The sequence below is a fragment of the Populus trichocarpa genome, chromosome 11 (genome assembly GCF_000002775.5).
Source record: "Populus trichocarpa isolate Nisqually-1 chromosome 11, P.trichocarpa_v4.1, whole genome shotgun sequence".
Classification (NCBI taxonomy): domain Eukaryota; kingdom Viridiplantae; phylum Streptophyta; class Magnoliopsida; order Malpighiales; family Salicaceae; genus Populus; species Populus trichocarpa.
The window spans coordinates 1,697,772-1,723,884 of record NC_037295.2 but is presented as its reverse complement, the minus strand read 5'-3'; the positions used below and the strand labels follow the sequence as shown (position 1 = coordinate 1,723,884).

Below are 26,113 nucleotides of genomic sequence, written 5' to 3'. Positions count from 1 at the left end.
TGATGTACCATGTTAGGATTGATCTGTGAATCAGTGGGCTTTGTTTCTTGACCAACAACTCGAATGCTATCTGTGAAGCTGCTTGTTAAAATTTGGATTGATGCCATACTGATGCATGCAGATGGTCTGCATTTATAAAAACCTACTGGTGTATATTTATTATAGTCTGTCTTCTAAAGATATAGATCATGATTGCATACAATGTATGCTGTTCGAACCTATGGAGCTCGAGGGGCAATAAAAACGAAAGATTTAAAAGCAATTTACGAAGTGAAATTTTACGGTGGCTCACACTGTTATAAACTGCAAATTATTAACTCAAGGGAAATGAGCAACGGTGAACACTTGTAGCTTGAAAAGCACAACAACAATCTTGATCGACGTGATGAACTGCAAATTATTAATTCATGGGGAAATGAGCAACGGCGAACACTTGTAGCTTGAAAAGCACAACAACAATTGCCATATTCAAATCATAACTAAACTATCCAAAGCCTTGCAAGAAGGCAGAATGACTTCATTACAGGAAGACCAAAGAGAGCAGCAGGTTTTCATCATTATTCCTTTGCAACAGCAGCTTCTTCCTCAGAAAAGTAATCGTGCCTGAAGATGTAGAAGAAGTGATTAAAAATCTGTCCAGCTAACGCCATGGCCAATAACAGTAGTGAAAAATGCGGACAAGAGTACAGCAAGAGAATCATGGATGATTCAACATATCAGGATGAGCTATCCGTAGCAATAATGGAACTAGAGAGAGAGAACCTAACTTTCTACTGCCAAGATTCCATAAGAAGATGCACAGCAATTCAAGAAAAACTTACTGTATTTTGCGACTGAGTTGGTAGATGCCTGTTGCAGCCATCGCAACATTTACACTAAATAGATTCCAATTTTTCTGCAATATGGAGCCAAAAAAAGGAAAAGGTTAAAATCAAATAACACAAATTTACAACCAACATGATAGCATATGCAAACATGACCATGCAAGGACCCACACCAGTCTACGTGCATGCACAAATCCTATCTTAAATGTTTGCAAGAAGTTCAGGGATAGCAACCAAAACAGATATTATTTTCCTTGATATGATACTAAGAAGGAAGAAGTGCAAGAGCAGATACACCATGCCCTTTCTTTTTCTTATTTTCGAGTTCCCTTCTCTGTGTTGGTTCAGCATCAAATCATTCACCTATGAGAATGAGAATGTGTATACACTATTCGTTATTACTTTTCTTTTCTTTCTTTCTCTCCAAGTAGCAAATTCCACTGCAAACAAGGATTTGATCACAATATACATAGAAATGGGAAATTAGCATCTGCTAACAAATTTTCAATTTCAGAGAAGTAATGCGCACAAGTGTTACTATTATTCCTATGAGATGAGAACTAGAATTGCATGATCCAATGCCTTGCCCAACTTGTCTCTCGTTTCCCAAATGTTGATGGGAATTCATTCATCAGACCAAATCAAGTTCCAGTGACTGCTCACCGAATAATACCACAATTTTCATTTAATTTATGGAGGAAAATTCCCCATGTTTTCTAAATGAGAAACTCACCGGAGCCTATCCATCATTCCACGGCACCAATTCAATTAAAATTACTAATAAAATTCAACCTTTTCCAATGAAAGCTTCTCTTGCAGGTTATCTTATAGAAGAGAAAATACACATGATCCACATACTCTTATTATAAAAGAGCAAATACATATGATCAGGCTATACAAACAGTAATCACTGGTTACTAGTATAACATTTCATTTAGTACTCCACCAAAATTCAGATTGCCCTCATCATCTTACCTAAAATCAGCAACTAGCACACTTATATCGTTCGGATCTAAATCTAAACTGCTAAAGCTAGAAACACCCAACATACAAATCACACACGCAAAGACAGGCATAACAAAAAAAAAAAAGGACCAAGTGGTTCTCAAAACTTACTGGTGTAATTACAGTACTGTAGCGTGACCATATAACTCCAGTACAAGTGACCGCTGGAAACCAACCAAATGACAAAAGTGAGAGTAAAATAGAGTAATACAATATTATCAGTATCGAATCAGGCAAGAGAAGAATAAGCTTCTGCTCTCAACGTGATGCAAGATGACGTGCATGACAGGTAGAGACAGCTATAGGCTTGCATACACTAAAAATGCACAACAACATACATGGAATATGAGTGCATAAAATATGAAAGAGACAAAGCCATGGATGGATGGGTACTTTACCTATTTGCTGAGGGTAGGACAGTTTTTCCGGAGGTTTAGCGAAGTCAGCAATATTGGCAATGCTAATACCCCATTTAAAAGTAGGTGCCCAAAAATGAACTGCAAAAACCAACCCAACAAACAATATTTATTGAAATCAAAATCAAACAGCATCCTCGCCAGCCAATATATTCAGAGTCTTAAAAGCACATTCTTTTAGCTTATATATACTAATAATACCAATATACCGCACCAGGAGTCGATGGCTTATACAGTTTATAAGCTATAGGTGCCACCTATCTACCCAGGACAAAACCCATCACGAGGCTGCAAGCCAAACTTGAGATAATCCCTCTTGATGAAAAGCCATTTAGCTGATTTGGGCCATCATATTATAGCCGTTCCCCGATTAAAATATATAATGGGATGAAAATCAATCCAATATTTATCAAAATAATTCTAAGAAAACAGAGAAGATTGATAAAAAAATAAAATACAGAGGAATGAAATTAAAAGAATTAAATTGGATTGTTTAACGTAGAACACACAAATCTGAATCCAATCTAATCGCAGGTGATAAATTTTTTAGTCGCGGATCGGATCGGATCGGAAGAAATTCTGAATAGCTAAGCTTGGAATGTATAATTCAGCGAAAGAAAAGAAAAGTTTTTTAGCAAAGGAAAACTGACTGGTTTTGGGACCGGCTGGGTGATTCCACAGAGCTTGTAGCTTCGATGTCGCCATGGATGAAGCAGTCAATAACCCTACCCTAGCTACCGAAGTAGAAAGAACACGAGGAGAGGTGACAGAGATTCGGTGTCGGTCGCCTTTGCCTGTTCAGTGGCTTGCCCTCCTCTATCTTGCTGGCGTCTCCGCAATCGTTTCGTGGTATGTGGCCACACGTTGACCCTCTTAATAATTAACAAATAATAATTAATAAATTAGCATTAACAAAAATTTGAAAAAAACTACAATAATATTTATTTATTTTTAGAAATCAATATGTTGGTAATTCACAGCTTGTTCACGGCATTATTAATATCATTTTTTTGGTTGAATATTTTTCACTGTTTATTAATTAATTATTATTATTTTTGTGATTGAATGTTATGTTGGAACATTCTTCTGCATTAGGGTTTGCTTCGCTTTACATGCTCTCTGTAACAAAATTTATTTTTACATCACACAGATTTTTATTATGAAATAAGATTATATGGTTCATTTAAAAAAAATATAAAAACAAGGACAAAAATTAATAGCATATATTCTATATTTTTTTTATGTTCAAGAGGCTTGCTTTTTTACAATTTAGTTCTTGTTTTTTTTAAAAGCTTACATTTTATTCATTAAACTTTATTTTTTTATATTTTAGTCCCTAATAATTGTAAGAGAGGAGATAAATTTTATGTTTCTGATGTTTTTTACTTTCTTGTACATTGTTTTCATCTTATATTTTCTTAATTTAAACATAAGACTTGTTTTGCAGTGATAAACTCAGTTACTTCACTAACCTAAGATTACAACCTATGAAAAACCTAATCCATTTTACAACTTCATCCCTAAACCTTATTATCTAAAATGAGAAGAGATTGATTCTTTTGAAAATAGAAAAGAAATTGCCCATAAAGATTATTTTTATTATACAAAAATCCAATTACTAGTATACGTCTGGCGGGTTAATCTGAGACCCGGACAACTTTAGCCAGGTTTTAAACGAGCAAAATTCAGGTTTGTAATTTGTTTTGGTCAAATCTAAGTGACTTGCCAGGTCAACTCAAAACTCAGGTGAGATCTATCTTTTATATTTTATATTTATAAATCTAAAAAATATAAAATTAATTTATGAATACATAGTGATGTGAGATAGCTATATATATAATTTATATCTATATGAAATGTTTTTTAACTTTTTAATGTAAGATAATTGTTTTTTTAACTTTTGTATGATAGATAATTATATATAATTTATATTTATATAAACTATTTTTTTATATAAAATATTTTATTTTTTTTAATTAACCTGAGACCCAATTTACTAGCCAGAACAACCTTGGCTGGGTTGAATAACCATGCTGAAATCAGTTAACACTTTAATTACATACCATTTTTATTTCATTTATAACTAAACCCAAAAAATTGGGAAATAATAATAATACGTTGAGAAAACAGGTTCGGTTTGGTTTTGGCAAAACAAAAATATAAAAAGGAAGTCGCCATGGAAGACCAAAAACAATGCATCAGGTTCTGCTCACACTCACAGCAAGAAGAAGGCCAATTGCAATCTTTTCATTAACCCTCCTCTTGAGCACCGCCATCTTCATAGCATCAGTTTTCTTGCAGTCGAAAAACCCTTCTTCTTCTCAAAAACAGCAATCCATGGCTGCTGCTCGTAGTTTTGTACTATGGCTTCATGGATTGGGTGACTCAGGCCCTGCCAATGAGCCCATCAAGACCCTCTTCACTTCTCCTGAATTTCGTACCACCAAATGGTCTTTCCCTTCTGCTCCTATTGCTCCTGTCTCCTGCAACTGTAAGCCCCAAGCCATATCCTTACATATATTGTAACAATGTTTCTGTTTTTGTTGTTTTTTCTAATGATCTTGTTCATTTAGTGCTATTAATTATAGGTTTTATGCCAAATTTAGTTTAAGTTTTTTTTTTTCCTTGTCTTTAAATCAGTGAATCTTTGTTTAGGGTTCTGAATGAAATTTCTAGTTATGTGGGACTTGTTGTTATGGGTGTGATTTATGGGTTTTATATATTTTTCCATCTTACGCATTGGTTTGCTCTTCAATTTTGATTGATCCCTTTTTGTGAATCCACTGAATGTAGGCTCTACCTATCGCTGATAGTGTTTGTATTTTCTGGACTGTTAATGGAAGAGATTAAGTGGTCAATTACATCTTGATGAGAATGAGATTAGATCGATGTTTTAAAATAGAGCATGTTAGCATTGTGAATATTGGTTATGAAGATAGAATTTTTATGAAGGCTGACAAGGAGTTGAAGTTCAAAAGTTGGAGATTTGATGCCTTTTAGTTCATTTATGAGCTGCTATTTTGGCGGTAAGGAAGAGAGAGTGTAAAATGAAGCTACCAAGAGTGGGAGAGGAGATCTTGAGAAGCCTATTTTGTTGCTCTGAGTTTTCAATAGTGTACAAGATTCATTACTTTTGGAATTTGAGACCGCGTAGGACATTGAATCAGTGGATAAAATGCAGCGATTTACCTTAAACAAAACCAATTTAATGGCACAATTCTCTGAGTTTAAGAATATCACACCATGAGGGATTTTATGGAGGTCTTTCCCTTGTTTCTTTTTTACACTGTTCTGTTGCAGTTCATCTGTTTTATGATTGTTCATGCCAATTATAAGGCTTATCACCTTTTGGTATTGCTTCATTTATGCTTACTTAACCTCATTTTTATGTGACTCTTTGTTGTTTTTTTTAACGATCTTGTTAATTTCAGTGCCTTAAGTTAAAGATTAACGATTCCATTTAGTTCAGATAATTGAGGAGGTGATGTGTTTGATTCATTTAATCTCTGACTGATGATCTGGACAACTTTTCTAGTTAGATTAGCCGGTCATTGTTGTGGGTGGTAGTAAAGGGTTTTCTGTATTCTCAGGAATTGATTTGCTTTTTCATGGTTCCCTCTTTGTGTGTAGTCATTGAATAATATTTTCATAGGGCTCAATATGAGAAAAATTCTCTGATCTTTGTGTGTATGTATAAAATTGTTGGAAATAGCTGTTGCATTGTTTGTTCAAAATGGTTAGACTGATCATGGAGGAGAACCACCTGATTGATCACTTCTCAATTGATGCTTAAACCCTGCTTGTTACCAGTTGCTTATCGATTAGGAATGATCTTAGAGTGAATGTTGCAATATACAGTTTGTTAGTACTGTGAATATTGATCAATTAATAATGTTAAGAGTTTGGCGGGGATTTAACAGGATGAGAAGTGAAAAGGCTGGAAATTTCATGTCTTTATCAACTATTTTATAAATTGTTATTTTAATGGTAACAAACAGAAAAGAATTAGTGAAAAGAGGATATCACTGTGAAGATCTTTACACAGGACGTTGGATGAGATAGTTTGCTGTCATTTCCCTGAAACAAATTAAATCAGTGGCAGAAGTGGGTTGAATATCATAGCATGTGGTGCTTTCTGTGTCTTTCTTTCAGTTGCTCTATTTTTCTTACTATTTATCTGTTTTATGATTGTTCAAACCAATTTGGCGGACTATCACTTTTGAATATTGATTTATTTTTTCATTGTTTCCATTTACTCTAATCTTTACAATCCCTCCTTTGTTTTTTTGGGCGGGGCAGGTTTTTACATAATTATAGAGTTCCAGACCATGTTCAGCCTCCTAATTTCCTTCTTTTGGGTGTGTTTTTCTGGTTGCTTGATGGATCCTATCCCCCCTTCTTTTCAAAATTTTTAAGTTCTGGTCTTATATACCAATAGCTTTGGAATGAGCTCATTCTGTGTGCGACCTTATAATTTCTTTTTAGCTGTAAGATATTTTGAATTTTTTTCTCCATGTAATCCATTGCTTTACTAATTAGTTTGTGATTTGTCCTTGTAGATGGTGCTAAAATGCCATCATGGTTTGACATCCATGAGATTCCTGTGACAGCTGTAAGTGAAGCTTTGTTACTTCTTTTCAGATTGTTCTCTTCAGACCTCTTGATCCCAATTCACCTATTCCAATCTCATGACATTAAACTATTTCATTGACACCTACTTTGTACTTTGAACTATTGCTGGAAATAAAATGGTGCTCGCAAGGGATTCATTGTTAATTCTTCTGGTTGGATATTTATTTTCCTTGCTGTCTGCAAATTTCTTAGCATAGGCAAATCCTTTTTCCACCTGTTGTTCTTGTTCTTTGGTTCACCAGCCAACTCTCTCCATCTTTTCCGGAAGAGTCTGACAACCCTTTTTGTCTAGCCATTTCAGCGAGAAGCTTGTGTACTCTTGCTTCATGGTGTTTCTACATCAATTTTTGATTGTTCACAATCCATTATTATCTTAATCTTCTGATACAGAAAGAATAGACCAGTTATATTTTGAATATTGTAGCTGGAGTTTGATTGAATTGTTACCCTTGACTGGCACGCACTATATCACTGGTTTCTTTGTTTGTTTCAGTTTTAAAATATCTAATTTTGTGTTGAAATAAAATATTCGCAGAGGACCTAGCTATGGAATAAGCTTTGCAAGTCTCATGCGATGTTGAGTGATAAAGAAACATATTTGTCATTTTTTGGTTCAAATCTTGAGATGGTCCCACCAGTATTTTCCTCAAACATCCAAGATGTTGGACGCTTTTGATGCCAGATTTTGCTTGTGTTTTAGTTAGTTTGTTTTGCTGACTTGCTCCAGGATTCTCCAAAAGATGAAAGTAGTTTGTTGAAAGCTGTTCAGCATGTGCATGCAATGATAGACAAGGAAATAGCTGCAGGGACAAATCCTGAGAATGTTTTTGTGTGTGGATTCAGCCAAGGAGGTCTCTTTCTATCCCTCAAACCCACACAACTTTGAAAATTGATCTCTTTTTTTTTTTTTTTCTATTTTTCAGGACCCCCTGATATCTAACAACTTCTTACAGGTGCCTTGACCTTGTCCAGTATTCTGCTGTACCCAAAAACTCTAGGAGGTGGAGCAGTCTTCAGTGGATGGGTTCCTTTTAATTCTTCTATCATGGAACAGGTTTCACCAGATGCGAAGAGGGTACGTCTTGCTAAAGACAAATGCTTTCTAATCTTAGAGTGGGAGCATGTTGATTCCCCAGTATTTTATTCGAAGATAGTTTCCTCTGCTGTCTTCATGTTTCTGTGGTAGCCAGCTACGTTGTTCTTTTGTAGTTGTATCCATTTATCATTCTCCGAGTGATTTACTTGTAACAAGTATATCACTTCTTGGATTTCATGAGATTGATCCATTGTTTAACTTTGCGCAGACACCTATTCTGTGGTTACATGGAATGGCTGACGCAACAGTATTGTTTGAAGCTGGACAAGCAGGCCCCCCTTTCCTTGAACAAGCTGGTATAAGCTGCGAGTTTAAGGTGATACATCATGTTCTCTCAATAAAATTTCATTTTTTTTATCATTCAATGTATGAAACCTGCCGATCATCTGCACTTGTGCAGGCTTATCCTGGTCTTGGCCATTCAATAAGCAACGCAGAGTTGAAATACCTGGAATCGTGGATCAAGACTCGCCTGCCAAGTTCTTCGTAGAGTTTTGGGTACTGTTGAACTTGCATAAGCTTCATGTCATAGCTCTAGGGTTATTTGGTAGAATCTATCACATTTAGGGGGGGGGGGGGACAAATATTCAGATATTATTATGCACGTTGTGGTAAAATGATTCCAGTGTCAAGCATTCAACTGCTGAAATATTTTGAGCATTGTCATATACTGATGGTGGATGCTGTATTTCTACAAACTCTTCTGCCCTCGACAGTTGGGTTGCGAGATCATCAAATAAAATGGTAACTCTGTATGCTTTATCCACTTCATGGGAATGCAAGCAAATGGCTTGAATTAAATCATGCCCCACTTATTGAGCTGTATTAAAACAATTCTGCTCAGGGATTGACATGCACCGGAGGCAGGAGGAAATTGCTAAGATGGCCACTATTTAGAGCTTGCGGTTAAACTGTCACAGCTGAAGACTGTGTGGCCTGTGGGACAGCAAAAAGTGAAGGTCTCGTGAATACAAGTACGAACTCGTGTGCTTATCTTCCAAGACATGGCTATGAATAATTTCATGGAAGCAAAGATGTGACCCAATGCTTGTTACAAGGGAATAATGCATAAATTTTTTTCAACATTATCAACCGTCCCAAGAAGTTTACCGGGGTGAAATTGGAGTTTTTGTCCAACAATAATAATGGAGAAAGAAGAGAAAAAAAAATGAAAGAAAAAATAAGATACTAGGGATACATGAAAAATATCCCGACAAGATAAATTTATAAACACTAAAAAAAACTAATTTAGAGTTGGAGGTGACTTACATATATCGTTTAAATAACCTACCAATGCTTGTAATGCATGTGCTAGATAAATTTTTGATGTGCTGATGTGTATAAAATTTTTTGATGTGCTAATATATATACTATATATACAGGTCATTAAATACAAAAAATAAAAATTTAATGTGTTAGTGTGTGTATCATATGGGCTAGGAAAAAAAATCATGTTAGAGGCTCTCAACCAATTAAATTATGAGAGTTTAACAATTATTTTTTTAATTAAAGAAAAGAACTTAGATATATTATATACAACTTATTAAATTAAATTGTTCTAGTTAGAAAAAAAAAATTTAAACTCTGAAAAAGAAATAATGTAAGATTATATACGTTTAGAAATTATTTCTTTAACTAAGAAAATAAATAAATATGCAATGTGGTATTGTTGGGAGAAATTCTTGAAATAGCCCTAATGGACCATCAATTCCACCACCCCTTTAACTGAAAAGCGGCGTCTAAAGAGGGGTAGTTTAGTGACTAGACAGGAACCACAGACTAAACATAACTATAGGTTCCGTAACACCGGTACTTACTTTTCTGTAATGTGATTCACTCTAACTCAGGTAATTGCATACTGTACTTTTTATTTTTGATTATATTTTAAAAATATATTTTATTTAAAAAAATATTAAATTAATTTTTTTATAATTTCAATGTGTTTATATTAAAAATAAAAAATATTTTAATATATTTTTAAATAAACAAACACTCGCAACAATAAATACATGAATCACAGCGTTGCCCACACGAGTTCTTTTTGAAACATTGGAATTTTTTTTGTTTTAGGTCAATTATTTTTTATATTTTAAATTATTTTCATATATTACACAATATTTTAAAATAGTTTAATATCTTTATTATTGTTTATATAGACATAAAATACTGTAAATTGAAGCAGTATAATGATAACTCAGCTATTAACCTAAAGAGTCGTAACGAAGCACGGTATCAGAGGGATGGGGTTTTAAAATAAAAAATATTTTAATATATATATATATATTAAAAAACATGAATTTAAAAACTATAACAAAGTGTGAGAGTGTTTGCCATTTGCCACACATATACTCTCTCCCCTCACATATATGATATGGCATCTCCTTCATCGAACTTTCAACGTCTTTAACTTCCAGTCTTTGCCTCTATTAGATAGCCCTCTACTATCCCCTTCTCCCTCCCTCCCTCCCTCTCTTTACAGCATCTATCCAGAGTCTCAATCATGAAGAAGCTATACCGTAAAGGCACGGTGCATCCATCGCCGCCAATAATATCAGACCATCTGTCCTTTCTTCCGGCCACCATCCTGACCCTCACAGCAGCTCTTTCTCCAGAGGACAGAGAGGTGTTGGCCTATCTTATCTCCTGCTCAAGCAGTAACAATATCCTCTGCAGCAACTGGTCCTATATGAATAGCCGCAAGAGTAGTTCTCGCCAAAAGACAACTTCTTACACCAAGAACAGCAGCAGCAGCAATAATGACCATCCTCCTATGTTTAACTGTGACTGTTTTAGGTGTTACATGAGTTACTGGATTAGATGGGACTCGTCTCCTAATCGACAGCTCATTCATGAGATTATCGATGCTTTCGAGGATTGGTTGTTGAAACAAGGAAAGAGTAGTTCTTCAAGCGGCAAAAAGAACAAGAAAGACAGGAAAAGGAAGGGAAATAGCCAAGGGTCTGGTGAGTTAATCAAGAGGGTAGAGTTGAGAATGAAGCACAGGATGGACGAGTCTAATTCAGTGGATGAAAATAGAAGCGGCGGGGGTGGGGGTGAAGTTGCTGCTGCTGCTGCTGCTGCTGGTGGCGGTGGTGGTTGTGGTGAAGAAGAAGTGACAGATAAAGGGTCTGTCAGGAGGTTTGTGAGCTTCATCGGGGAGAGGATTTGGGGTGTTTTGGGCTAGTGAATTAGATGGAACCAGGAAAGGAAGAGAGCTGGTGGGTTTAATTCGTTGTATAACCTGCAGGCTACTACTTTTCTGGCATTTCGCTATAAGATCATAAAGGGAAGGATTTTCTTCTTGTTTCTTTTTTATCTTCCTTGTTTATAGTCTTGAATCATCATCAATTTTGATGTTTTTCCCAGCAAATTTTATATCATCTCTTTAGCTAGGTAAGATAATCCATGAATAGCATTAAAATTAAAATCTATCAAAAAAATATTTAACATAACTTGATGATTTGTATGATCCAAGTTAATTAGGTGTTTGTTCTCTTTCTCATTAGAGTAGTAAATTTTGTTTGATAAATGAATAAAATTAATCTTGGATTTCACTGCTTTAGCAAACATTCAAGGATTTGGTAAGGGAAAAATCAAGAATATTAATTTAATCTTGGAGCATTAATGATTACTCAATTATTTTTGGATGTTTGGTAAGGTTGTTGAAAATAATTTTTATTTATAAAAAACATATTAAATTAATGTTTTTAAATAGTTTTTTATATATAATTTTAATGAGAATATGAAAAATACTTAAATAATCATTGAATCACAATCTCAAAGGGCAGAATTTTGTTTTATGCTTTGGTGAAGTTATTATTCATCAAACCTTTATATATCAAATTAAAGCTTTCTAAAATAACTTTTCACAATATGAAAAATACTTAAATTATCAATTCAAATAAATCTTTTAAACCAATATTACTGTTTATTTATTTTATCCAAATTAATATAAAAGACGATAGAAATGACTTGTCTCTTTATATTTTTTATTTTAAAAATTTAGAAACTTATTCTGAAATTATTTTAGAAATAAAATTATTTATATTTTCAAATCAAATATTATGTATTTTCTAGAATTAAATGCAACATAGTGTTTCGTTTTCTGCATAAAAATGGGAAGCAAATCCATGAAATTAAGGCTAGAGATCGAGGGATGGCCAAACATGGTTTCCAATTTTAGAACTCGAGTGGATAACATAGCATAGCAGAAATTGGCAGGACAAGGGTGATCACGTAGGCCACTAGAAGCATCGCTATCCCACAATTAGTGAGGAGAGAGCTAGCAACCTCCTCTTCGGCGGTGCGGTGGGGGAGGTGATGTTTGTGGTGGAGATGAAATGGAATAGATATAGGTGTCATCACTTATCAAGGTCGGCAAAAGTAGGCACAAGAATAAAATGCTTCGATTAAAGCAAAGGTGGTTGCATGTTCCCTTGCGTAATGGTAATAATGGGAGGTGCTTGTCATTTTAGTTTAACTGTATTTTTTTAAAAAAATTGAATTTATTTTTATTTTAAATTATTTTGATATGTTATTATCAAAAATAAAATTTAAAAATATTTTTTAATATTTTTTAATATATTTTTAAATAAAAAATATTTAAAAAGTATAACATACAAGCACCATAATTTCTTAAAAAGATGAATCTCCCAACAAAAAAGGGAAGGGAAAGAGGCCAGGCCACCCTAGTCCACTGTTCTTGTCCCCGCTTCAGTCCAGATATCTTTTCGTTGCTACATCAATGGCCACTGGCATCTATTCTTTAATGCAGAGTTTGTTTTTTCTGTTAAAAACGTATTTTAAAAATATATTTTGTTTTTAAAAAATATTAAATTAATATTTTTTTATGTTTTTCAATGAATTTGATAAACAAATAAAAAAATTTAAAAAAATTATGAAAATATATTTTTAAACAAAAAATACATTGCATCACAATAACCAATGCACAAGACTTCTTCCCATTTTCAAATTATTTTTACTAAAGTAATTAGATGTTTTTTTCGAAATAATTATCCTAAAATTTTGAGGAATGATTGGTTAAAAGTTTATGTTACGAGTTCATCAAGTTATCTTAACTTTAGTGAGTCAACTCAAACTAATTAAAATAATGTATTTAAGGTTTTTATTTATTTATTTATTTTAATTGATATCATTTTAAATAAAAAAAATAAAGTTAACTTGAAATGATCTCCCGTTGGTTTAACCGAGTTGCATGTTGACTCATTAATTGTCCATGTTTGGTACAGTCAATTCTCAATTCGTTTGAAAACAAGCCCGAGTGAGCTATGCCTCGAGTCATTAAGTCGACCAAGCTGAGTTTTTAATATTAGCAATGATTATATAAAAAAAATATTAAAAAAAATATTAACTCATGTTTAATTCCACATCAAGGGGTTAAATTGTGTTTTCATGCTTCCCAAAAATGTATTTGAACTCCAAGCGGCCTTTCCCGTGGGTGTAAGGGGAGATTCTCTCGTAATCTTCGGATAACCAGAAAGAAAGTGAAGAGCGTGTTTGGCAGTGTGGTTGCGGGTGTTTTTTAAATAGCTTTTCGTGCTGAAATATATACCAATAATATTTTTTTATTTTTTAAAAATCATTTTTGACATCAGCACATCAAAACAATCCAAAAAGTATAAACTACACTTAATTTTAGCACAAAAAAAATTTAAAATTCGATGAAATGCAGTTAAAAAATCATGAAGTGAAGTGAAGTGCTTTTCTTGAGGAGAAGGTTATGTCAATGTCAGTTGGATATTAATCTTTTCAGTCAACTAACTGTAACAGTAATAATGGCAGTGCTTTACATTTCTCATGCCAATCGCTGCTGATAAGTGGCATTTAGCAGCAAGACAGGATATATATGATGACTAGGTGTAGATACATTAAAAAAAACAAAGTTCTCTGGAAAAGAAAATACAAGAAGAAAAGTTAACTGCTTGCCAAGGTTTGATATCATCACTCCTTTTTTTATGTTCTTGACGAGCCCTTTTATATATATATAGTAAAGGAGAAGTTAAAAGGACTATATTGGATAGTTTTATTTCTTTTTTTTTTTTTATCTAAACTTTTGTATTTAAAGCTCACGGGACCTTAATGAATTCGGTCAAACCGAGTTGGCTCACTAAGAGATAAAACTTTTCCAATAAAAATGTGCTTCATGCATAAGATTCAAACTCAAAATCTTGTTTAAGAAAATAAGCACCGAACTGCTTGAATTAACCATTGTTGGTTTATTGGATAACATTTAACTATTAATAGCAAGGTTATTAAACCTAATCTAGAGTGAGGGTTGGCGTTAGGTTCAGATCACGGATAGGATCGGTTAACACCAAGTCAATAAAAAAAATTAAAGAAAGTTAATTGGATTTTGACTAAGTTGATCAAGTCAATTTTTGGTTAATTTTTTTTAACACTCAGCCCAAAACAGGAGGAAGATTAATTGGATCTCGTATCCATCCGTCGAACCAAGTTTAATAACAAATGATTATTGTAATGAGCATATATTTCACACCATATTTGATAATCTTACTAAGTGAATAAGAGCATCTTGTACTATCCAATGTTTTAGAGTGTAGTAATTTATTGTTTTTTTGTTGGTGTTTTCTTGATAATATCTATATGCTGGTACTGTTAAGAACAAATAGATAAATTTTTAAAAAAATTATATTAAAAAAAAAAGCACTTTCAAACAACTTCATGCACCACAATATTCAATCCAAGACACACACTAGGGCAGTAACCTACCGGAAAACATCATTGGAGTGAAGAGAAATGGATTGATCTCATGGCCATGGACCAGGTCAAAAGTCAAATTCAATTTTAATTTCTCAAGGTCCTCATGGATGCTCATGGACGTCTTTTGCGTAATTGGGGTAAAAAAGGTGGAGGGATCGTATCTTTTTGTTGTTGATGTATATCTATAGCTGGTTAGTGAAAAGGAGTGACCATCTTTGGAATGCGAATCTGCCTGGCTGCCTCCTCTGTGTTTGCCCAATCACATACAGGTGCGGCGGGACAACCAAGCCCCAGTTTCTTGGTAACCTCAGCTAATTTAAACGAAATAATATAGCTACAAAAGGTTCTTGATTAAATAACATAATATATACTTTTTGTATTTTTAAAATGTTATATATAAAAAAGTTGCGGTTATAAAACGTAACATTACATGAATATTGTGTTTTGAAAACGCAATAATCATCAAAACACTAGCAACTACTACATTTAATTGCTTTATTGAAAGGAATTGCTTACCTTGTTTGTCTTGGTATATTTCCAACAAGTGAAGGTAATTGGGCTAATGTTGTTAGAAAAATAAAGTGATTTATTATAATATTATGATTTAAGAATATCGCGTTTCTAAAATATATCATTGTAAGTTATTGCAATTTAAAATCACGTCATCATTAAACATCGCAATTGAAAATCATGTCATATATAAACACAACATTAAATAATGCTATTATGTCAGTATTTTTAATTTATTATATTATTTTTTTTAAAAAAAAATTCAACATGCATACATACTCACCCCAAACCTTATAAAGAAATTTAGCATTGGGTTACATTTTTCTATGTCATTGTTGGATTGCAAGTTATATAACAAAAATTAGAGTGGTTAAGTTTTTGTTATACCTCAATTTTATAAATATTTAACATTGATAATTTTTTTTTGTAATTTCCTATTTATTTTTTTATAATTGTATATATTAAGATTAACTTTATATTATATTACACTAAATTATCACATATTATTATTGAACCCACGAGGCACTTGTCATTCATTAAACATCTCAATGCTCCTAAACCCTCATATATTACTCACGAGCAATAGAAAAAGTTGTATACTGATCAAACCTATAACTATATTCATGCTCGCTAACTTTTAGAGATATAGCTCAACTGGTCAGATTTTATATTTATTCCCTAAAGGTCAGCAGTTCGAGTCTCACAAACCTCATGGTCACTGGAGGTTTACATAGTCGTTAACTTGAGAGCCCATGAGGTTAGTCAAGGTGCACACAAGCTAACCCAAATAACCACGTTAATAAAAAAAATAAATATTTTTATCTATTCATTTTTTTATGTTTATTTTCTTCTCGTGTTTATTATTTTTTTGTTGAATAATTGTTGATGGTTACTACTAGAAAACTATAAAATTCTTCAACTTGCTCTCCAATTTCTATATTATTATGTCCCAAATTTAAAAACACCAAGCTTGATTAAAAAATAAATAAATAAAGCACTGGATTGGACTTGAATAACCTATTCACAAAGGCATGCTTGAACTTGTCAAGTACTTTTATGATGCTTCTGGTGGGGATGCAGCCAAGATGAGCATCTCATTCGAATTAATTAACGATAAAGTCAATACCAAATGTCTCATTCATCTTAAGAGAGTGTATTAATTGGAATAAAAAGTTTGAATTGATTTTTGAAATGGTAAAGCAAAACCCAATAATGTTCTTGGTGATACCCATTCATGACAATGAGATTATACTTTGACTCTCTCTTTGTTAGGAATTAGTCAATAATCATAGAGTTAATTTCGGTGCAAGTCGACCCCAACAAAGCAACATCAACATCAACTTCATCCACATTTACATTACCCTCTCGTGATCTTTTGACATTACGGTATAATTTATACTGTATGATATTTTAATTTTTTATATATTTTTAAATCGTTTTAATGTGTTGATATTAAAAATAATTTTTAAAAAATAAAAAATATATGTACGTTTCTCAGAAAAAACACTTTGAAAATCAACTACAGTTACATTTTCAAACACCTCCTCATAATGAGTTATGTTTCAATACAACTTTGTATCTTTTTTTTTTTTTGTCTTTGCTCATCTGTTTGTTTTGTGACTTGAATTGAGATGAACAAATTAGCCTATTAAATTTAGATATTTGAATCCTATCAAAGTAAAAAAACATAAAAATAGATTTGAAATAGATTCTATTAAAAAAAATTAATAAAACATTTTCTCGTTGAAAGTTTCTATATGCCCCCTTTCAACCTATTTTTTTAGATAAGAACTCAGGTATTTTTTGTTTCTGTTTTGACTTGATTTTTTTTTTGTCTTTCATTGAAATAAAAAGAGTGGTCACATTCCACACACACAGTCCTTCATAATTTACACTTATAGTTTATAGATCAAGCAGCTTGCATCTCCATCCATTTGCTTCATTGGATCAGCCAACTTCTGGTCTCATCACAGTCAAAAGTTGAGAAATTCATGTAAGATTTGAATATATATATATATATATATATATATATATATATATATATATATATATATATATATGTTGTCATCTACTTTGAAAAGGGTAACTCATGATGCCCATGCTATCTAGTGGAAGTGCTCCATTGTCTTGCTTTTCTCAATACAATGGCATGTGAGCCAGCTGCCTAAAAGGCTCTTTAACCAACACAATTTACATAATCACTTATTATTGCTTAAACCCTTTCAATATTTCTTAGCTACAAATGAAAATAACACATGGAAATGATTCTAATATTAGTTTTTAAAGTATTATTGAACACTTAAAAACCAATGTCATAAATTCATAATCACAACTAAATTAGTGATTCCCAGACGATATGTTGTTTAGCTTAAATTATTTTTCCTCTGAGTTCATAATCACATTTTTTAATTTATAAATCAACTTTCAGCTATTTTTAGTGAAAAAAATACTTTAATTAGACAAAATATGGTAATGATTATTAAAAAAAACAAAAATATTGTCTGGTTATCGAACATCATGAGTAAGATATAGAGGTGATATGATATGAAATTATCCAATACAAATGGAGAACAACTAAAAACTGCTTGGATGATGTTACCATGGACGACTGTTGGAGGGAGAATTAATCATGGAGAAAAACAAAAGAGAGAAAGGGCAACAAAAAAGCAATAGCTAGTTAGCACAATTTTTATTTTTAATTGGATGAGGCATAGACGTGATAGATATTCTTCTATCGTGATTTAGGGCTAACCCTAACTTTTATGATGATCAATAATTAGGGTTGAAAAATGGTGGCATTAGGTGGAGATTCCTCTAACTGGATTGCTAGCTATCATATTCATCCATGATTGAAATTTGAAAATTTCTTTCTTTTTGGGAGACACAGACACCATATATTTACAGCTCTTTTCAAGATGATTGCTTGTGGGATGGGCCTATTGTGGGTCCTCCTCTTCTCTATTGGATAATTCAGTCTTTCTTCCTTGCTGTGGAGAATCCACAACAGGTCCAGCCTGCCTAACATTTCACCTGCTACAAGGGAAGCAAGGCTTCATTCAATTCCTGATGTATGAGCTTAATGCAAACTGAAAACAACATTGTTCATTGAAGAATTTAAACATAAGTTTTCTTTTACCCTTCTACAGAAACATGTTTGGTTGAAGAGATAGCGATGAAGATATAAAATAAATATATATTTGGGACAGTTTTGAATTGGATTTCCTGTTTTCTGTCTCAAGACAGGAATCAAACACTAATAGACATGCCACATTATCTAAATTAAGCGTAACAGCAGCATCCATGTTCAGTCTCTTCTCTAAAAGATTTAGCATTCTTTATAGTTCTTAAGAAGTGAAACAACCTTCCTTGGTCTGTCCAAAGTATGGAACCATTGGAAGGTGAATCCAAATCTGAGAGAACCTTATTGATATGCCTCCAGCATACCATAACCTTAGATTACTGGAAGAACATCATGTACAAGTGAATGGTTATAAAGGACTAGAGATATGGCAGTACCTTGAATTGGAGTTAGGCATGTACAGGTACAGATGAGCTCATGGATACGCAGCCTGTCAAGCGTTCCAGAATGGCATTCCGGCTGACGAGCCCTGAGTGTGAAGCAAGAGGAAGGCCTTCTTTGACGCACTCGTCGTACTTCTCCAAAGCAGAAACAATGTGACTAAAATCTGGTCGCTTGGATGGGTTGGCTGCCCAACAGCGCTTTATCAAATGTGCAAGTGCTGGCTGACAACTTGCTGGCAGTGGAGGCCGCTCATTCTGCCATGGAAACAAAAACAATTTATATAGAATTGGTCTGTTGCCCCAAGTTCTGAGGCCACAGGTTGCATTTCAGAGTTAAAAATATAGTTAGCAACAAAAGGATTATTTTCAATGGAAACAAAATGGGTCAGATATGTTTATCCCGCAGAGAGTTTTCCTTTTATTGTGAGATCAGTCATATGCATTCTAAGCTCCATCACATATCTTCTGCTACCACAGCTTTCCCCCATAATTTGAGCATAGGAGACTTACAAATGGTAGACCAGAGGAAGATTGCTCCCATAAAACTGACAGAAAATTACTCCAGACCATAGTTAAGACACCCAACCTGCAGTTTGACCCTGCTTAAGGCCCAGTTACGAGTTTGCCAGGTTAACCTAGCTTTATTTAAAAAAAAATAAAAAACTGAAACAGGCATCAAACTGCAGGATTTTTGAATCCAGGGTTTTCCACTAACTCTGCCTAGTCTAAGCCCCGGGTCGGCAGGTCAACCACCGGGCTAAGCCAAGTTTAAGAACCATGCTTATGACAGAACTTGAAAAAATAAGTATGGCATGCTTCCAGTTATTCACAGAGCCTCATATTGCTCAATTTCATCTAAAATTATGCTCCGGCTAATATGCCTAGCAGAGCCCTTTCATATTTCAAATGACCATAGTGGAAGCTCTCAGGTTCCATCCTTATAGTCCCTAAAATAAGTAACCATTTTCAGTTTTTATAAGCATTTCGACATGGCTCAATTGATGTCTACAAATCTTATTTTTGTACACACGGATCAAATGTTCTTTCAGAGAACTAGACCAGCAGCAAGAGTTTTGATGAGCAATCTCTGAGTCTTACCCTGAAAATACAGCATGATCAACCTAACCAAAACTGGTAATTGTCTGCCTTTTAGAATCTCCATTGAAACAAATTTAACACAACAGTAACACAGTTAAAGTTTACAGCCTCATAACAGATGGAAAACATTAAGTTTTGGAAACAGTAGTGGCAACAAGCAGCAGAACCCCGAATCATTTTATTAAGGCTCAAGTGGTCATAAAGCAATGTAAATTTACAGTATCATGGGGATAACAGAATTAGTCTACTCACTCCCTGAGGAAAAATTCAGGCAGATAAAGAAAGGAGATGCTCCTTCTGCTCATATGCCCCAAGGATGGAGAGGAATAAAGCTGAATATCAACTTTGTGTGATACATGCTCATCGAAACTAGTTTTCAACTTGAACTAATTTAGGAAAACTTGTTTTGCAGTACTGTGTTTGTAGCTAGATTCTGGAAATAATCTTTCTCATCATTTCCAAGTTCACAGAGCTTTTGCCCTCCAAAATTATTCTTCAAAGCAGATACCAAATTGAATGAACCCATCCAAGATAGTTCATTGTTACTGTTTTTGTTTATCCAATGGCCACCAATGAGTGATTTCACAAAAAAATTCAGATATCACCTAATTAATAGCAAGCATGAGTTCGGAAGGGGTGCATTGCTAAATAAGATACACATCTTGAAACTAGCAGATGATCAATAACATAGCAATACAAAAATAACAGACAAAATCGCCTCTTTTCTCCTAACGAGTTTTTCGTGCAAATTTTACTGTTTTAGATGATTGTTCTTTGAGATAATAGATCTCATTGATTTTATGAACAGTTGCTTTTGGTTAGCATACACGATAGAAGGGACAAATACTTAGTAGAAGAGACAGAGACAAAGACAGACAGAGACATAAATCCATGTTTATAATAGTTTTGGAGTGAATTTCTATTATTTCAAAACAGAGAGGACATGTCTCTATTCTAATTGTATCCGCGTCTCTAGTTTCAAGACTTTAACCAAACACTACCTAATATATTATGGGAAACTCCCACTGCTACAAGATGATCGTTTTATTTTTCTTTTTGGAAACATCAAATTGTAAGATAAAAGAAGCATGCAGGCAAATCTTTTTTCTACGAGAGCTCGGAATTAGCAAATGCGAGTTGAATCGAACAAAAATAATCTGCATACCTTCTCGGCTACAGCAAATGCAGCTTGGACAGGGGTCATTCCTTGAAAGGGAAGCAAAGCTGTAGTTAGCTCCCATAACACAATACCAAAACTATACACATCAACTTTCCGACTGCAATGTTTCTCCTTGATCATCTCAGGTGCCATCCAGCGGTAGGTTCCCTTGTTCCCTTTGGTTTCTTGGCACTGTGTTTCTAGACATGATGTGCCGAAATCAGCAACCTTAACCCTCATTTCATCATTCAGAAGCAAATTATTTGATTTCAGGTCTCTGTGGATGACTCCCTGTGAATGAAGATACTCCATTCCTCGTGATATATCAAGAGCTAATCTCAGTATTGTTTCTGTTGAAAGTGAGTATGGCTCTTTCTTGTTGAGATACATCCTCAGAGTTCCTTGTGACATGTATTCTGTGATGATACAGTACACAGGTGGCTTTTTACAAGCTGCAATGAACTGCAAAGAAAGCACTTTTACCATATTGCTATAACCAAAGCGAGGATGAGTTTTTAATTGAACATCCTTTCTCCGCCTATGGAAATTGAATATAAAGCAAGACTAAAGCCTAATTTTTTTCAGAAGCATCAATAGCATGAGCTCAGAAACTCATCGAAGCTTCAGGTTGAGGTACAAAGCACAGATACAGGTAAGAAATTTGAGGCCGTCTCAAAAAATCAGGCCAACCCAGTATGGCATCTTCTAAAGCTTGAAGACAACTTGGGATAACGAAGAGAATTCTATAAATCAACAAAGCTTTCACATTGGAACAGAGTTCCTTGTCCAAGTCAAGTTACAAAATTAAGCACATTAGACCAAGGAAATATCCGCAGGATACATTGATTACCTTTTATACCTTCACTAATTACTCATTAACATATTAATCATATCAACTACATCATTGCTAATTAATAAAAGGAAATGCTTTTTGTGCTTTTAACTGAATTGGAAAGCAAAACCGCACAGACCTGGACTATATTGGGATGAAAGAGACGCGAAAGCAAAGCAACTTCACATTTGAATTCCTGTTCAAGCAAAGTTTTAGTCTCGTCCATTTGGTTTGGAATCCTCACCATTTTGACAGCAACAGCTCTCTGCTTGTAAATACCACGATAAATCCTACTATGAGCTCCAGAAGCAAACTTGTTGCCTATAAATAACTGTGAAAGGTCAGCAGTCCATTCCTCTTCGTCCTCCTTTGAAGCCTCCCAAGTCTCTACATTCTCAGATTCCAGTATCATTGACCATGACTCCATGCTGTCAAATCTCTTCCTCTCCAAGTTCTCCATTTCAGAATTCAAATGGGATTTTGATGAGGAAGGAATTGTTAATGTTTTGCTCTTCGGTCTTCGAAGACGAAATGCATGGAAACATGAACTCGCCATTGAAGAACCTCTCTTGTTGTGTTTGATATGACTGCCAAAGATATGATTAAGAAAAAAAGAAAAGCTGTCAAATCAAACAATCAAAAGGAGCTTTCCTCCTGAAAGTGTGGATTGACTTTAGAAAGTGCATGAACTGATTCAGAAACATGGGTTCTGCAGAAAATTGAAAAGGAAAAATGGATTTTCATGAACTGATCAAAACCAGTACAAGAAACAGTCATGCACACAACAAAGAAAACACGCTGATCAAGTTCTTTAGCGCATGAAAAAACCAGCTAAATGACTACTTTCCATGCTGAAAATTTGTCAACAGAAGATGATAACTACCAATAAAGACAAGGACCAAACAAAGAAAGGTTATGAGGATTCATGGCATGAAGAACTGAAAAGTAAAGAGAAGAAGACAATTCATGAAAATGCAGGGGTGTGACTGTAGCAAAAAAAAAAAACAAGGAGAAGAGAGATTTTCACGGCAGGATCAAGAGATTAGGTCGTTTGGCAGTGGAAATATAGATGAATTCAAAGCAGAAACTTCATGGGGGTCTCGTGAATGCTCCAATGAAAAGTAAAAGATATCAAGAGAGAAGGAAAGAGAGGGGAGCTCTTTTCTGGACAGAAGCCAACTCCTCTGTTTTCTGCTGCATCTAATCTTCGTTTTTATCATCATTAATGCTACTAAGTGGGTACAGTGGCAAAGTGTGGCTTATGTTCATCAGATGATCCTGATTGATTCACATCTTCTGATTTTCTCCACCTCTTAAGCTAAGCTTTGCCTTCAACATTAGGATAAAGAAAAATCCAAACTTTAGGATACGCATCTTTTAATTACTGCTACACTACCATTTGTGCGCCACATACAAGTGGCTTTTACAGGTGGAAACCTCACAAGTGGCAAATCATACACCATCTGACACCACTGTCTGTTCTTAATTCCTTCTTGTGATGTCTTTGAACTATCTTCAAATATAGCAAGATCCCTCTGTATTTGGTTAAATAATTGCTCCCACACAAAAACAGTCATAATCTAGCCATGGTGCATGGTTACAAGACGCAATCAGATCTCTGACTAAGCCCAGGATCCAGATTTTAGATTAAACAACTAAACCTCTCTCATTTTGACTATGATTTTAAGATAAATCCCTTGTTGTTTTAGATATTTAAGTTTATCTTCTTCTATCTTCTAACATTAACTAGCTATGATCTATATATATTAACATATGTTTAAGGATTTGATGTGAAATGAACTCATTTATGTGGGTCGTCCCTTTCAGTGTACATAGAAGAGAGAGGAATGGATTCATCCAAGGGCTATTGGCAACTGTTTTGGTAGTCTGCATGTGATTTAGAGCAGTAAATGATGTTACGTACCACAGGCTATAATTTTATGATTAATATGTCTAAAACAAAAGCAGTGGCATATTCGATAATTAAGATCATAGTAATGAACATCGGCATCCCTTCAAAGTTCAATTTCTTTTTTCCCCCCTTCATTTATGTCTTCTTGTTTGAGATTTTAGTTGATCGTATTCGATGACACCAGTTAGTTATGCATGATTTGGTTTGGTAATTAGAGTGTTTTCAAAAGTAATTTTAAATTTTAAAAATATAATTATTAAACTCGGATCAGATTAACAAACAAACATGAAAAATACATAACTCAAAACCCAAATCAAATCAGGTTTTAAATTAAATAAAAAAATACATTAACATAATGAAATTCAGTTAACTTATGTGTGTTTTAATGATCCAGTTAACCAGATCAAATCTAATCCAAGTTTGACTGGATCACTTCCAATAATTTTTTTTTTAAAAATAATGAAAATAAAAATGATTACCCTAAACTATAGATTAATAAGATTTTCCAATGATTTAGATTTTTTTTAAGTAAATCAACTTATAAAACGAGTGTAAAAAGGCATTTTCATTTAAATAGAACATATAAGTATGTAAATTATATATATATAAAATCAATTTAGAAAAAAATCTGAATTGTATTACAAAAGCAAACTTTATCAAATGTCTAAGATTCCCACTCTGAAAGGAATATATATATATATATATATTACTAAAACAATATTAATTTAATATTTTTTATAAAAAAAATATTTTTTAAAACTTATCAAGAACAAAAGGTACCACGTACTCTCCCAGATAGGATCTAATTCTCAAACTCTCTCTTACAAAAGAGTATTCCCATCTTTTGATTAGAAAGAAATGGGGAAAAAGATTTTGGTTCTTTCTTTATTACTGGGCAAACACATATATTCTCATACTACCAAGAGAGTATCAATTTTATACCCAAACTATTCTTTTATGTCAATTTTATCCTCAAATTATTATTTTTTTAATTACGACTTGTACTATAGTTATTTAACCTATTAATTCTAGCTCCTTTTTATGCTGCAATGTGTTCTCACGATCATCATTATTTTTTCCAAATCGTGTTATTCCGTTAATATTTTTAATTTACTGTTACAATTTTAAAAAAATCAAATTATTTAAGACCCAGTTTGATACAATCCTCTGCAAGTTGTGGCTTCATGCATCGTCTTTGTCAGCTGTTCTGCCATTGTGGACTGGGTGGGATGGTGCTAAAGGGTCAAAACTCGGTCTGCAAGAGCTTAGACTACGAGCCTTCTTTATCCTTCATGTAATTTGATTTCAAAATGCCAAGGCAGCACCAATAAGAAAAGATACGATTCAATTTAGGCAAGGTTTATGGGCCATGAGAGAACCAGCAGCTCGAAACTGGACCATATGTGAAAGGTGCAAGAGGTTCTGTGGAGCTGGAATATCACTTCCATAGGCCACATCTGGTAGGGTTTGTGTTGAGGCTAATGCATCTGCCAGGTCCAGGTCCTCCTTAATTAGCTCAGGAATGATAATTGGACCCATTGTCTCCAGACCCACGATCACCATTATGGCCATGCTGCCGTATCATCAGCACCTGTATCTTGCCAAACAGTAAAACCTTGACTTGGCTGACGAGTCGATTCGTGACTCACCCAAGACATGAAACTTGGAATATGAATCAATCTAATTTTAAAAAGATAAAGGAAAAAAAAAAGTCAATTAACCTTATAAATCTGGTTAAAACCCGGCTTTCAATCCATTATTTTTTTTAAGAAAAAGAATTAGTTAAAATAACGTTATTTTGTTTTTTTAAGAAAAAAATTGGGGCTCGACCTGGGTTGACCCGGTTAGACCTTTCTGACCTGTGATCAGGCTGCAACCCGGATCAAGTTTTACATTTGTGGGTCTAACCTTATGTTAATTGATTTTATATTTTGTCAAAATATAGCAGTAAAACCTTGACTTGCTTGACGGGTCAATTCATGATCCACCCAACTCAAGACATGAAATTACCCAAGACATTAATCAATCTAGTTTTAAAAAATAAAGGAAGAAAAAATTCAGTTGATGTGATTGACCCAATCAAAACCCGGTTAGACTTTTTTGACCCGTGACTAGACCCTGACCCGGATCAGGAAGAAAAAAATTCAGTTAACCTTATGTTAATTGGTTTTATAACTGGTATAGAATCATACCTTCCATTTGCATCAATGGTGGAGCGTAGCAAGAGCAATAGTGTGTGTATTTGCCTGCTAGATAGGTATCTGTTAAGGAAATCTGTGGTAGAATGATCTCTAACCCTAAAATGGCTTGCTCAAAACAGATTTGCAGCCAACCTAGCGGCTGCAATGAGATTACAATTTTTTTGA

At 33.9% G+C, this 26,113-nt stretch overlaps 4 protein-coding genes across 9 annotated transcripts; 2 read left to right on the top strand and 2 right to left on the bottom strand.

Moving 5' to 3' along the window:
- Positions 1–294: 294 nt before the first annotated feature.
- On the bottom strand, positions 295–3,112 carry LOC7485419 (mitochondrial pyruvate carrier 4). Its single transcript, XM_002316559.4, has 5 exons — positions 2,896–3,112; positions 2,228–2,326; positions 1,941–1,993; positions 822–895; positions 295–603 (listed from the first exon to the last, which is right to left on the bottom strand). The coding sequence occupies exons 1-5, from the start codon at positions 2,948–2,950 to the stop codon at positions 558–560; spliced, it is 327 nt and encodes a 108-aa protein (XP_002316595.1). The 5' UTR covers positions 2,951–3,112; the 3' UTR covers positions 295–557.
- Positions 3,113–4,355: 1,243 nt separating this feature from the next.
- Positions 4,356–9,061, top strand: LOC7485418 (probable carboxylesterase SOBER1-like). 3 transcript variants are annotated; one of them, XR_002984615.2, is made up of 7 exons: positions 4,362–4,736; positions 6,805–6,857; positions 7,605–7,728; positions 7,831–7,952; positions 8,182–8,289; positions 8,374–8,717; positions 8,818–9,061. XR_002984615.2 is itself a non-coding variant. In XM_002317160.4 (6 exons), exons 1-6 carry the CDS (start codon positions 4,439–4,441, stop codon positions 8,461–8,463), a joined length of 795 nt encoding a protein of 264 aa, XP_002317196.1. In that variant the 5' UTR covers positions 4,362–4,438; the 3' UTR covers positions 8,464–8,739. The 3 variants fall into 3 exon arrangements, 2 of the variants coding, with proteins under 2 accessions (XP_024467481.1, XP_002317196.1); XM_002317160.4 differs by lacking the exon at positions 8,818–9,061 and having other exon boundaries at positions 8,374–8,739; XM_024611713.2 differs by lacking the exons at positions 8,374–8,717; positions 8,818–9,061 and having other exon boundaries at positions 4,356–4,736; positions 7,831–8,059; positions 8,182–8,295.
- Positions 9,062–10,287: 1,226 nt separating this feature from the next.
- Positions 10,288–11,343, top strand: LOC7484333 (uncharacterized). The gene has a single exon (XM_024611849.2). It carries the CDS (start codon positions 10,474–10,476, stop codon positions 11,155–11,157), a length of 684 nt encoding a protein of 227 aa, XP_024467617.1. The 5' UTR covers positions 10,288–10,473; the 3' UTR covers positions 11,158–11,343.
- Positions 11,344–17,885: 6,542 nt separating this feature from the next.
- LOC7485417 (serine/threonine/tyrosine-protein kinase HT1) lies at positions 17,886–23,557 on the bottom strand. 4 transcript variants are annotated; one of them, XM_002316558.4, is made up of 5 exons: positions 22,863–23,550; positions 21,975–22,422; positions 21,010–21,465; positions 18,741–19,001; positions 17,886–18,257 (listed from the first exon to the last, which is right to left on the bottom strand). In XM_002316558.4, exons 2-4 carry the CDS (start codon positions 22,389–22,391, stop codon positions 18,753–18,755), a joined length of 1,122 nt encoding a protein of 373 aa, XP_002316594.2. In that variant the 5' UTR covers positions 22,392–22,422; positions 22,863–23,550; the 3' UTR covers positions 17,886–18,257; positions 18,741–18,752. The 4 variants fall into 4 exon arrangements, with proteins under 4 accessions (XP_002316594.2, XP_024467418.1, XP_024467417.1 ...); XM_024611650.2 differs by having other exon boundaries at positions 22,080–23,556; XM_024611649.2 differs by having other exon boundaries at positions 17,886–18,254; positions 21,975–23,549.
- Between the last annotated feature and the right edge of the window lie 2,556 nt (positions 23,558–26,113).

Excerpts from the sequence above, each read along its gene's own strand:
- LOC7485419 (XM_002316559.4), bottom strand. The coding sequence starts at position 2,950 with ATGGCGACATCGAAGCTACAAGCTCTGTGGAATCACCCAGCCGGTCCC. Across the intron at positions 1,994-2,227 it reads GTCCTACCCTCAGCAAATAG|CGGTCACTTGTACTGGAGTT; the intron begins GTAAAGTACCCA and ends GTTGGTTTCCAG. Across the intron at positions 604-821 it reads CAACTCAGTCGCAAAATACA|GCACGATTACTTTTCTGAGG; the intron begins GTAAGTTTTTCT and ends CTACATCTTCAG.
- LOC7485418 (XM_002317160.4), top strand. The coding sequence starts at position 4,439 with ATGCATCAGGTTCTGCTCACACTCACAGCAAGAAGAAGGCCAATTGCA. Across the intron at positions 4,737-6,804 it reads TGCTCCTGTCTCCTGCAACT|ATGGTGCTAAAATGCCATCA; the intron begins GTAAGCCCCAAG and ends TTGTCCTTGTAG. Across the intron at positions 6,858-7,604 it reads ATGAGATTCCTGTGACAGCT|GATTCTCCAAAAGATGAAAG; the intron begins GTAAGTGAAGCT and ends GACTTGCTCCAG.
- LOC7484333 (XM_024611849.2), top strand. The coding sequence starts at position 10,474 with ATGAAGAAGCTATACCGTAAAGGCACGGTGCATCCATCGCCGCCAATA.
- LOC7485417 (XM_002316558.4), bottom strand. The coding sequence starts at position 22,391 with ATGGCGAGTTCATGTTTCCATGCATTTCGTCTTCGAAGACCGAAGAGC. Across the intron at positions 21,466-21,974 it reads TTCATCCCAATATAGTCCAG|TTCATTGCAGCTTGTAAAAA; the intron begins GTCTGTGCGGTT and ends CTTTCTTTGCAG. Across the intron at positions 19,002-21,009 it reads CATTTGCTGTAGCCGAGAAG|AATGAGCGGCCTCCACTGCC; the intron begins GTATGCAGATTA and ends TTTCCATGGCAG.